Source organism: Ictidomys tridecemlineatus, chromosome 12 (genome assembly GCF_052094955.1).
Source record: "Ictidomys tridecemlineatus isolate mIctTri1 chromosome 12, mIctTri1.hap1, whole genome shotgun sequence".
In the NCBI taxonomy this organism is placed as follows: domain Eukaryota; kingdom Metazoa; phylum Chordata; class Mammalia; order Rodentia; family Sciuridae; genus Ictidomys; species Ictidomys tridecemlineatus.
The window spans coordinates 1794748-1806938 of NC_135488.1; the positions used below are offsets into that span (position 1 = coordinate 1794748).

The window sequence follows — 12191 nt, forward strand, 5'->3', positions numbered from 1 at the left end:
GTGCTGCCATGGAAAGTGCCCAATAAATTGCTGCTCAGTGTGTGAGTAAATAACAGGGAGAGAGCGCATCAGCAAGCGGCCACCTGGACCTGCCATCAGCCTCACGCGGCTGCACTCAGGCATAATTATCAAAATATCTGCTCACATTTCCAGAATCAATTTCAGCCTTCCAAACTCCAAATGGCAGGCTGGGGTGTTTCTCAGTGGTCGGCGCTTGCGTAGCATGCCTGGGGTCCATCCCCAGCATCACAAAAATAAAGAAATACATTACACATGTCACAGAAACATTTCTGGGTAAAGTGAGCTAACCATGGCTGCTGGCTGTGAGGTTTGGATGAGGCCCCAGGAAGTGGGGCCTGAGAGCCTGCCTCCTGCCATCTAGAGCAGAGTCTTAGTTCATGTAATGTTCTCCAAGCTTGGGTTGGTACACCTGGTTGTTGGTCTCTGATTATTTAGTTTTCTTTGGGTTACTGTTGGCTTGCAGCACACAGTTTTTGTACTCTGGTAGTTTGGGAGCTGCTATCTCACCTTCTGAAGAATCGCTGCTTTATTGACCCTGATAGTTCTCCTAGCCCCCCGTCAGCCCTCCATATGCTCCTGCCTTGGCTTCTTTATCCTGTCTGCAACTTCGATGTCAGCGAGTCAGTGTGCTTCGTTGATTTAATTATATTGCTATGATTTTTTTATTAAGTAACATGAAAAAATATTAGGCCTGTAATCCCTGTGACTCAGGAGGCTGAGGCAGGAGGATCAAGAGTTCAAAGCCGGCCTCAGCAACTTAGCAAGACCCTGTCTCTAAAAAAAAATAAAATGGGCCGGGGGACATACCTCAGTGGTTAAGCATCCATGTTACCCCCACAAAAAAAAGGAAAAAAGAAAAAGATCTCTGCAAGCCCTACCCCCATCTCTGACAGCCCCTGCCATGCAGTGGGGGCCCGGGCTTGTTCTTTGAACTCACAGAGGCCTGAGTCCTGCCGAAGCAGCTCTGACCAGTTCTTGCTGATTTGGGCTCTGTTATTTCTGTGTGCTTTACTGTCCCCACCTCCTGTGGACCTCCAGAACCATTCTTCCCTCCATTATCTAAGTAAACTACCTCTCCTATCCCCACCACCACGGGCACCTGAGGCCATCAGCATGGGCTTCTGAGCTGCCTCAGTTCACTGACTTGCCTGAGCATTGCTGCCCATCACCCTTCCCCAACCCCAGACATTTCTCAGTCTCCTGCCAGCCCTGTCCCACCCAGCTGAGGCCCAGCTGGGTGAGGCTGGCCCTAGGGTGCCACCAGGAGCACCTCACTCTCCATCGAGATGCTCCTCCTATGCAGCCAGTATAATGATTTTTCCTGATTTCTTAAAATAATGATGCCCCTCCCAGGACTCACTCCGTGGCTCCTTCAGACAAGGAAGTGATCATGATCAGTGGGTTTTAAAAATAGACCATTTTCCTTCCCTTCCGCACCTTGTGGATATTTTGCGAAGCGCAAACGCACAGCGTGAACAATGAGCCTCATGAACAGTGATAGCTGCACAGACAAAAGAGGCGAATGTCGTCGTACATTAAAAACCCTGTTCTATTTCCCTTGAAAAGACCGAGGACTGAGCACATCAGGGTCTGGCTTTCTGAAGAGATGCTTGTGTGTTGAGGACCAAGGAGACGCAGCTGGATGAGGACCTTCCTGTGCGTGGCTCCTGGTGGCAGGGCCTGAGGCGTGGTCCCCTCGTGGAGTCTGTTTGGGTCCCCAGCTTTCCGTAGGTGTCTGGCCCGAGCCGGGCTGACCATCTTGTGTCCAGCACTGCCCTCTGCAGGGTCCATCTAGACTTTGACTCCCACCTCGCTGACCCTCAGGTCAGGGCTCCTGGCCTGGCATGTCTAGCCTCTGATGTGTGTCCCCCTGTATTGTGCCCAGGGCCAGGGCGCCTTGTCAGAGAGACTCCGGAGCTTCAGCATGCAGGACCTCAGCACTATCAGGGGAGATGGCGCCCCTGCTCCCTCTGGCCCCCCTCCACCTGGGCCCGGGCGGGCCAGCGGCAAACACGGCCAGCCCAAGATGTCGCGGAGCGCTTCCGAGAGCGCCAGCAGCTCAGGTAGGTGCGCTCCACTGCCCCTCTCCCTCTACCATGGCCTTACTTCTCTGAGAGGCCTGTCCACCATGGGCCGTGCACTCTGGCCCTGGCCCTGCCACCAGCAGAGGTGTCCATCAGACCGGACTAGGCCAGCCAAGGGGCAGTGCCACTCACCTGGAAGCTGGTCTGGGACTCAGCTCAGGGGCAGTTAGGTCACCTGCATCAGAGGGTCCTGCCTCAATTTGATCCCCTGGAATTTTGGGGGGGCAGTAGTGCCAAGCCTCGAGGCCACAGAGAGATGGACGGCACCCTGGAGCCCCTACTGGTCTCTTCCTCTCTGGCTCCACACTCCCAGGGTCTCACCGTCTTGAGCACCTGAGTGCCTCCTCTTCACCCTACCTGGGCGGCAGCCCTCTTCCCCTGGACGATTCCTTTCCTTGTTCTCTGCTCTCCCCACTCATCCCCGGCCACCCATTCACTGCAGGCCCCTGTCCCTGGACTGGCCCACCCCCCCGGGGTCTCTGTGGGTCTGGGGTGAGACCAGATGTGGGTTTCTGTAGAGGGGCCGTGCGTTGGGGACCCCAGGCATCTGACCCATCTGTGTGGGCTTCAGGATCCTGGACAGCGGGGCATGGATGGGGGTGGGGCACTGGGCCAGAGCGCACAGTGTTCCAGATATATTCCCAGGAGCTGAGGGCAGCCTGGGCTCTCAGCAGAGGGTCCACGTGGGGTGTGGGGGCGATACTGGGTCAGCTCCTCCCCTCTGAGGCATAAGGGGTGGGAATGGGCCATTCTTGTGCAGTCTGTGGCCGGGACGTATGCCTGGCATCTGCCCTGCCCTAAGCATCCCCATGGGACCCCCAGCCCCCGAGACCCCCGTGTGCTGAGGCCTAGCCTACAGCAGGCTTCCGTCCTGCAGACCTGGCTGAGCCTCAGGGATGTGGAGCATAAGCCTTGTGCTGCCCTGGGAACAGGGACTCAGTCAGAGCCAAGGGCCCCCAGGTGCCCTTGGGATGTCCCCTGTGCTCCTCTGAGGGTTGGAAGACTGGATTTTTGGTGAGAGGTATTTTAATCCTAGAAACAGGGCAGAGCTGCGGAAAGGGCCTAGCCACAGGGTGAGGGGCACCTCTGGAGGGTTATCTCCTGAGGGGCCCCTCAGAACCCTGCAGGACGGGCCTTGGGGATCACACAGTCTAACCCTTCAGGCGGAGCCCAAAGGACTGTCACCAGGGTCACCTTTGGTGGGCTGCAGGCGGGCACAGGCTCCTGGCTACCAGGCAGTGTCCTCGGGTCATCACCACACCAGGCTTCACCGTGTACCCAGCTTCTGACCCACTGGGCACTGCCCAGGAGTGGCATCGCCTCTCCCATGATCAGCTGCTGAGCCTCAGGAAGTTAGAGAAGAGGCCCAGAAGCCAGTGCAGGCACCCTCGCCGGCATGTGATCTGGGCAAATGCTCGTCTTCTCTGAACCATGGACTCTTCATCTACACACAGGAATGCCACTCTGGACCCAACCAGGTGGAGTGCTTAGGACTGGGCCTGGGGCCAACGTGCAGAGACCACCGTTACCCATGCTGGTATTTATCTCACCCAGGAGAGCGCTTTGTAACACCCAAAGTGTCCAGGAGGGAAGGGGGCTGCCGGCAGCAGGGAGATCCCTGGCGGGATGAGCTGAGCTGGAGTCCTGCTGTGGGAGGAAGTGGTGTCTCTGGCCCTGCAGCCCCTGTCCCCATAGACTCAAGTAGAGGAAGCAGGCCCAGAGGGGTCATGCACCGTGCCAAGGCTGCATAGCACCGGAACCCGGGCCTCCTTCCTGGAACTCCCTGTGGGTGTTCAGAGCAGAACTGTGCGTGAGAGGCTTGGGTGTCTAAAAGAGGATGTCTCCTGGGTCTAGAGCATGCTCTCTGCCCAGCACTAGGTAGACAAGGGCTGGGAATGATTGGATTGGGAGCTGGTCTGCGCCTGGCAGCAGAGCCACCCTGGTGGCTGACTCTGTGCTGTGGTAGCCACTTCCGCGCTGCCCTCTCCTGAGCTGGTTTGGGGACAGGGAAGGGCGATGCTGACCCACAGTGAGGCTGGGTGGTGCTCTTCCCAGATGTTGTCGGGCCTAAAATAAAAGCCACCTCAGCGAGGAAAGGTGGCCAAGGCCCAGGGCAGGGGCAGGAAGTCAGCCCAGCCTTCTCGGCCTCAGATCCACAGGGGTGGGGCAGGGCAGAGCTGGGGAGCCACGGGCTTCTGCCAGCTGGGCCCGGACTCCAGGACTCCACCAAGCAGAGGCTGCACTTGTCCCTGCAGGGCCAAGCCACGGAGCTTCTCAAGACAGTCCCCATGGGGCTCCAAGGAGCCGATCGCGCAGCTTCTCCTTTACAAAAGGGCCAGGTGACCCCGACGGGCCGCTCAGCACTGTGAGGAGGGCACAGGGACAGATGCAGGCTGGGAAGGCTCCTGGAGAGACACAGGAGAGGTGGCAGCTGTGCCCATGGAGTCCTGCGGACACTGGAGCCATGGCGGGATGCACGGGTGGGTCCTGAGCGCGCAAGGCCACGTGAGGAAAGGACGAAGCAGCATGAGGTTTAGGTGACGGTTCACACAGGACAGAAGTGTGTGCCTTGCCACAGACAAGCCCGCAGGGACACACTGAGCAGGAAGACGCCCTTCCAGGCAGGAGGCTGCTGCCTAGTGAGGAGGAGAGCGAGTCTCAGGAGGAAGGCTGCCAGGCCCTAGCAAGAGGTAGAGCTCTGCTGGACCCATGGGACCACTGGGGAATGAGGAAGAGCCCTGTGCGTCTTGAGAAGGGGGCGCAGGAAGCTGTGATGGAGGGAGGCAGATGGCACTTGCGCGGCCCTCCGCTCTGCAGGCTCTTGGCAGGGGACCCAGGCTGCCTCCCTCTCTGGCTGCCCGTGCCCCCTGCACAGGTGCCCAACACACCTGGCACACAGGGCGCTGCCTGTGGTCTGAGGAGGACGCAGGCCCTGCCACCAGGGATGGAGAAGGATGGTGCTGCCCTGCGTCCCACGCCCAGGCTGGTGCTGCTAGTGCAGCCACCCCACCTTCTCAGCGTGTGGAGCTTCAGGCCCTTGAAGGGACAGGGCAGGCAGGGACTGAGGTTGCCCTCCCTGCAGAAAGGATGGGAGGGACAGGGCACCATGAGTGGGACGCCTAGCGCTGGCCACAGGGAAGGGCACACAGGGAGTCGGAAGAGTGGATTTGGATCACAGCAAATCCTTAACGAGCACCCACCATGTGCCAAGGCCCAGCTGTGCTCCGACAGCCAGGGAGCAGGCGGGACAGCAGCCAACCAGGACTTGGGCCAGAAGGCCAGACACTACGCACTTGGGGTTCAGGGACTAGTCTAGGGAGGTGTCCCAGAGAACTTTCTGAACCCAACGGTCTGGAGGAGAGGCTTCTGGGAGTGGGTGGTTGGAGCAATTTCCTGGAGGATACCTGAATCTGCCCACACCTGCCCTAGGGCTGCAGGACTCGAGGCCGGCTCTGGGCACCAGGGGACAGGTGCTTTGGAGCAGAGACTCCCTTCCTGGGAGCCCCGTGCTCTCAGCACGGGATCCCCACCCTCTCGGCCTCCCTGTGCCTGGGGCTGGCTCCTGGGTGGGGTCCTCACTGACGCTGCCCCCGTTCCCACAGTGTGCACCTGCTGCGCCACCTGCAGGACCCGGAAAGGTGAGTAAGCAGCGTCTCCAGCCCCCGCAGCTGCTGGCTCGCCTAAGGAGGGCCTCTAACCCGAGCAGGGACCTCGGCTCCCTCCCAGCTGCATGGCCAGGGGGCCCAGTAGGGTCACTACTGCAGAGCAGACACACTACTCCTGTGGGTAGTGTTTGGGGCGTGTGCAATGCCTTGGGGGCTGCAGTCAAGATGGTGGCCAGTGCGCCATCATCTGAGGGGTGGAGCTGGAAGTTCACATCAATGTGGCCTCTAGTGGCCGTGGGCCAGAGGCCTCAGTTCCTCTCCACATGGCCTCTCTAGGGCCACTGATGTCCTTGCAGTGTGGCAGACGACTTGGCCCAGAGCAGGTGACCCCAGAGAGAGGGCAGGCAGGAAGCCACAGTGCCCTTCATCACCTTGTCTTTGAAGTGGCCAGTTCAAAGTTCTCATCCTGTTTGGTGGAAGTGAGTCACCATGTCCATCCCACATCAAGGGCAGAGTTAACCTCCAGCTCTTGAAGAAAGGAGTAACACAGCCAGGGGCTGTGGCCATGCCTGTAACCCCAGCAACTTGGGAGATGGAGACAGGAGGGTTGCAAGTTCAAGGCTAGCCTCAGCAACTTAGTGAGACCCTGCCTCAAAATAAAAAGGGCTGGAATGTGGCTCAGTGGCAGAGCACCCCTGGGTGCAATCACTAGTGCCCCCCCCGCCCCCCCCCAAAATGTGTGCAGTTATTGCTTTGTCACCACACAGTCATGCCTCCCTGTACTGTGGGAAGTAAGGCCCAGGAACTTGCCAAGACTCTGCAGTGCTGGAGCCTTGTGGTTCCAGGGGTGTCGTCCTGGTGCAGCCAAGGGAGCCCTGGTCCTGCTTTGCCACTTACGAGCTGTGCAGCTTTCTGTGAATCTCCTAACTACTCTGCGCCTTAGTTTCTTCATCTTAAAATAGAGACAAAGGTCCCTGCTTTCCTCGCTCTCTGCACTGTTGTGAAATGGTTGTGCAATGGTTGTTGAAGGACTACTGTTTCCAAGGACTGCCGTTAGTGGAAGTACCACACTACTAGAGTAGCCAGGAGACTCCAGGGAGGGAAGAGGCCTCCACTTCTGGACAGGGACGCCTGCTGCTGTCTTCACTGTGTGTGACAGCTTGGTGGCCTGCTCCTGTTTGCCTGGCCTTAACTGGATACACCAGAGACTAGACGGTGCTGGACTGTCTAAGCCCTTGTGGCCCTCGCTGCTCCCCAGGGAGCATGCAGCTTGGCTCAGAAGGAGGGAGGCCCCAGCCTGCAGCCTGTCGACTGTGTGAGGACATGGGGTGGGCACACACTGCCCACTGCTGCCTGGCCGCTGGCTCTGGTGCCGCTGGGCCAGCACAAGCAGGTGGTGGGTTGGGCTAGATGGCCTCTGCAGTGGCAGCAGGTGGTACTGGGGAGGTCCGCTGTGGCCATGAGAAGGTCTCAGTGCGCAGGATGCTTCCCTCCAGGTCCCCTGGAGTGGTGTCCTATGGGGGCTGCTCGGACCGAAGCCTGGGCCACAAATTGTCCCGAGGACCCCTGAGCAGAGTGGGAGTCTCCTAAGGGCTGTAAATGCAGGTCCCAGCACAGGATGGAGGGTGGAGAAGGACAAGGGGCAGCTGGGAGGCTGATAGGCATGGGGGGCCACGAGAGCTACCCAGGAGCGGTAGAGGCGGCCGCTGATCTGTGCTGTCCTTTCTGCCTGTGCACCTGGTTCCCTCCCCGCCCCTGCAGCCAGTTCCTTCCCCACTGCCCGCCTCCCTTTCTCTTCCTCTGCCGTCAGGCCCCACCTGCCCCCATGGACAGAGAACTACACTCGGGATGGCCACCGGAGCCCAGGCACAGAGCACCCCTGGGACATGGTTTAAGAGGGTCCTTCCTCTTTCCATCTGCTAGGGAGAACGGCGGGAGGAGAGAGTTGTGCTGGGCAGTGTCTTTCCCCTGGCCACACAGGAGGAGGTGTGTGTGTGTGTGTGCACACGCGTGTGTTTTCACACTCGCACGCGCGTGTGTGTGTGTGTGTGTGTGTGTGTATGGGTGGGTGTGGCTCTCGCCCCAGGGCCTCTCCTAACTGTGTTCTTCTCTCCCCACGGCGGTGGCGGACGTGGATGTAAGTGTCATGGCCTCCTGGGCATGCTCTCCAGACATGTTTGCTGGCTAACGTGTGCCGTGTGGGGTGCTCACTAACCTGGGGGACTCTGCTGCTCTGTGGGGGGTGGCCCAGGGCTGGCTGGAGCAGAGAGTCAGGGAGGAGCAGGAGTTCAGGGAGGAGCAGGAGATCAGGGAGGAGCAGGAGGCCAGGGAGGAGCAGGAGTTCAGGGAGGAGCAAGAGGTCAGGGAGGAGCAGGAGGTCAGGGAGGAGCAGGAGGTTGGTGAGGAGCAGGAGGTCAGGGAGGAGCAGGTCAGGGAGCAGCAGGAGGTCAGGAGGAGCAGGAGGCCAGGGAGGAGCAGGAGGTCAGAGGTGCTTGCCCTACACCTGGGGTGTGGCCAAGGTCCCTCTTCCCCCCAAGGAGGAGGAGGACAGGAAGCTGAGACTCAGACTCACCAAGCAGCCCCCTGAGGCTCGGAGGCTGGTTCAGGACACTCGCCCATCAATGGCTAGGGCCTCCGTGGCCAGGGGTGTTTCTCTTCTGGGAGCTGCTTCCGGCCCCTGACTGCCCATACCAGTGTCCCTTGCTGCAGCCTCTGCTCCGCTGGGCGCTAGCTCTCTATTCCTGCTTGAGTAGCTGGGCTCACCTGCACTCTTCAGGGCCTGGAGGGTCACTCTCTCTGACCCTTGGTCTTTGCTGAAGGGCGCAGTGTGGAGAGCAGGCGGGAAGCCCCTCTGGTGGTCATTGTTATCCTAGTAATGTGTGAGTTCCTTGCTCAGCCACAGCGCCTCCAGGCCAGGAGAGTGGGTTAACTTGTGAGATCCCCTAGGATCTTGAGAGGACACTGGGCCACCTTGGCACCCACAGGCATCAGTACAATGAAAGCCCTGGGGTAGGACTGAGAGGGAACCACATGTGGGTGTGCAGAGGCACAGACCCCACCACACTCAGCCCCAGGCCCAGGATGGGGACGGCCTCTGCAGGTCTGCCTTGCTCTGGGGGGCTTGGGTCCTAGGTTATGTCTCGTGCTCCTCATGTGTGTCCAGTTGATGGGTGCCAGCTCTGACTTAGGGCCACACATCAGAGGACGTGGCTTCTGTGCACCCAGCCCTGGGCAGGTGCTCAGAGGGTGTGCGGGAGGACCAGCATGGCCATTCACCTCAGGACACTGTTGCTGGCCTGGGCTGGGAGCCCATGGGAGAGCCAGGTTGTGTAGCACCAATGGCTTGGTGCAGACCCTAAGCTTTCCAGGTCTCTGGTACGGGAAGCCCTTGGGGGGTCAGTCTTCCCAGAGGCCTGTGAGATCGTGTGCGTTTAAGGTCCTGAGTCTGGCTGGACTTGGGCAGGGAAAGGACCTGAGAACAGCCTAAACGCAGGGTAGACAGGCTGAGGGAGGCACAGACTGAACCGCATGGGAGATGGATGCCTCAGGCCCTCCCTGAGGTGCAGCCTGGGCAGATCCCTCCCCAAGGCAGCCGTGCTCTGGTGCTGCCCCCCGCAGGCTGCCACGGAGAAGGGCAGCAGAATGGAAGAGGCTGTCCAAGATGAGGTAGTGTTGCTTTGCTGGGCCCCTGGGCCCCTCTGCAGCCAGTCCCCTTTGTGGAGACAGTGGACTTGTTGGCTGAACTTTTTTTTTTTTTTTTTAATTTTTTGGAGCAGTATCAGGTGTCCTAGGAGGAGCTCAGGTTTCCATCTGCAGACAGAAGGGTGGTTGGACGAGATGGGTGAGGTAGGTGAGGGGCCTTCTGTGACTGGCTAAGGCAGTGTGTGAGGCATAGGAGGCCGAGACTGTGGACATCAGATGAGCTGGGCAGGCAGGGACAGCTTACATCTCAAGGCAGGACGTGGGCAGACTCTGCGGGCCTCCTGTGGGTTCTTCAGGGCAGCCTGAAATAGGACCCTTGCTGTCTTGTTTTTCCAAAGCGGCTACGTTCAGACTCCTTCCTGGGCTTCTTTGCTTTCCAGGGCGGGGGCCTTGGAAGTGAGGGTCTGTGTGGGTCATCACTATGGCTTCCAGGGTGCTGCTTCCTGTCTCTAAGAGCATGGAGCTGGCCACCCAAGTGCAATGCAGTGCCGTCACGGTTGCACGTGTGACCTAGGTAGCTGGGTTCCCGTGCGTCACCCATCTGTCCTGTCTAGAGCACAGCCTTCCCTGGCCAGCCGGGACAGCCGTAGGTCTGGACCACGGGGACGCAGTGTGCCCATCTCTTCGGCTGGTGTGGGCTGAGCGTGGGTTGCCCTGTGCCCAGTGCCTTGCCATCGTCCTCTCACAGCCCTGGCCCTGCAGGGAGGCCCCAAGTCCTTGGTGCCTCCTAAACCTGGGCTGCGGCTGTCCTAACAGGCCTGGCGTGTGGTAGAGCCTAACCCCACCCTGCCAGCCCCTTCCTCGCTGATGCCTCCTGCGCCCTCTCTCCTCGTGTAGACTGTACACGCACATTCAGTGGTTGAGGGAGATGTGGACGAGGGTGGTGTGAAGGCCTGGGAGCCCCTCCAGGCCCGCAACCCACTGGCGTTCTCTGACGACGAGGAGGAGGACCTGCTGGATTTCATGTACAAGTATAAAGCACCAAAGAGGATGGATCCGCCCCTGGAGGTACCGGCGTCGGGGGCTGCGGGTTGGAGCGTGTGTCTGCCCAGGCGCTTTGCTCTTGAGACCTGGGTGCCCCAGCAGTGGCCTCTCGGGGTACCCAGCACCCCCTGGTGCTGGGGTGACAAGATCTCCCTTCAGCGAACAGGCAGGACCCACCTAGGCACCAAGGCTGGGGCAGTGGGAGACAGAGAGGAGGCAAGGGGTCTCGTTTCCCTTGACACCAGCCGCGATGTGTGAAGAAATCAACCTGGAGAGTCTTGGGGAAGGGAGAGCCCAGACCTCACTGCTTGGTGTCTTTACAGATGGGCCTTCTCTCGTCATCTCCAACACACTGAGGCACCTGGTGCAGAAAGGCTGGTCATGAAATGGCCTCGGGGCACAGCCCTTTAGAGTTAGCAAGGCCAACATGTCCACAGGTGTGGACGGATGTCGGCAGCAGGAGGGACACAGGGGAGCTCATGGGCCTTGCTCTGAGACTTGGTGGGGACTCACCAGTCATGTCTCGGGGGCAAGACCAACAGACTCAGGGACCCCAGAGACATCCTCTCTGCCCCCTCAGTCTCCTTTCCAGTTCCCCATCTCCTGAATCCTGAGGTCAGGGTGGGAGTCCCAGAGTCCCTCCCCAGAGTGGAGACCCCTAGAGTGAGATGAGGAGGAGTTGCTATTCCCCGCCTAGCACAGTGGCCAAGTGTCCTGGTCACCCCAGAGCTGTGCTAGGACCACCCTCACTTGCAGGGTCCACCAGGTTCCTTCTGAGATGAGGCATACATGGGCCAGTCTTTGAAGAGCTGGAAGTGGCTGGAGCCCTACCTGGCCCGGCCTCCCAGGCTGGTGGCCAAGCCCCTCTGCTCCTGGGTTCTGAAGCCGCATAGCCTCCTCGCCACCTGCTTTACCTGCCAAGAGGCTGGAGTTAGGAAGCGGGGTCACCCCCTATGGGCCTGTGGCCTGTGGTGGCTGGTGAGGAGGCCCACGCCTGCTTTGGTCCATCTGCTCCCTCCCTTGGAGCAACCGCCAGGCACTGACCTGGATGTGGGCCTGATCCCAGGAAGCAGAACGCCCTCCACCCATACTCAGGTGATGAGCCATCATGGGCAGCTCGGTGGGCCAGAGGCAGTGAGGCAGACTGCTTGTGTGTGGCGAGGGCTCGGGAAAGCCTCCACAGAGGGGGCTTTCCAGGTGGTGCCCAGGGGCGAGTCGGAAGGTGTGAGAGGACACAGAGTGGACAAAGCCCTCCTCCCTGGGACATGCACAGGCACGGGCTGAGGGGCTCTGCAGGAGAGGCCTTCCCGTTCATTTCCCAGCAGCTGGGGCCTATGTCCCATGGAAGGAGGGCCTCGTGAGAGTCCCCTGTGGGCTGAGGGGACCCTTGGTGCAGTTCACTTGCCTGTGAGCTGTGGTTTGTGGAGCACAATGGCTTTGCATCCTGAGTGGGCATTGGGCCCTCGAGCCTGTGCCAGGGGATGCAAGGCCAGCGCAGAGGAAGTGCAGAGGCGGCAGAGGCCAGAGCAGAGCAGTTCTCCTCTGCGTCACTGCTCCCCTCTGTGTCACTGCTGGGGACAATGAGACAGTGCCCTCTGCACAATGCTCCCCAGGCAGCCAGGGACTGGGGCCCATGGAGCAGCCCTGTGGGAGGCTCCGCTTCATGGGGTGCGAGAAGACCCAGGAAGACCCCTCTGCTCGCTGCTGCGCTCCTGCTGATGTCCTCACGCAGCTCTGGTGCCGTCCTGAGGTCACATGTTCGTGCCACACGGAGGGGTATCTGTTCTGTTCTCTC

At 59.9% G+C, this 12191-nt stretch overlaps 1 protein-coding gene across 8 annotated transcripts in view; it reads left to right on the plus strand.

Moving 5' to 3' along the window:
• Reep1 (receptor accessory protein 1) overlaps positions 1–12191 on the plus strand; it is an 81897-nt gene that overhangs the window by 67072 nt on the left and 2634 nt on the right. For 2 of the 8 annotated variants that reach the window (XM_078027936.1, XM_078027935.1), the window contains exons 6-9: positions 1907–2084; positions 3560–3642; positions 5708–5743; positions 10250–10420. In XM_078027936.1, the coding sequence (XP_077884062.1) occupies positions 1907–2084; positions 3560–3642; positions 5708–5743; positions 10250–10420 (468 nt within the window). The other 6 variants (XM_078027938.1, XM_078027940.1, XM_078027937.1 and 3 more) reach the window with 6 other exon arrangements.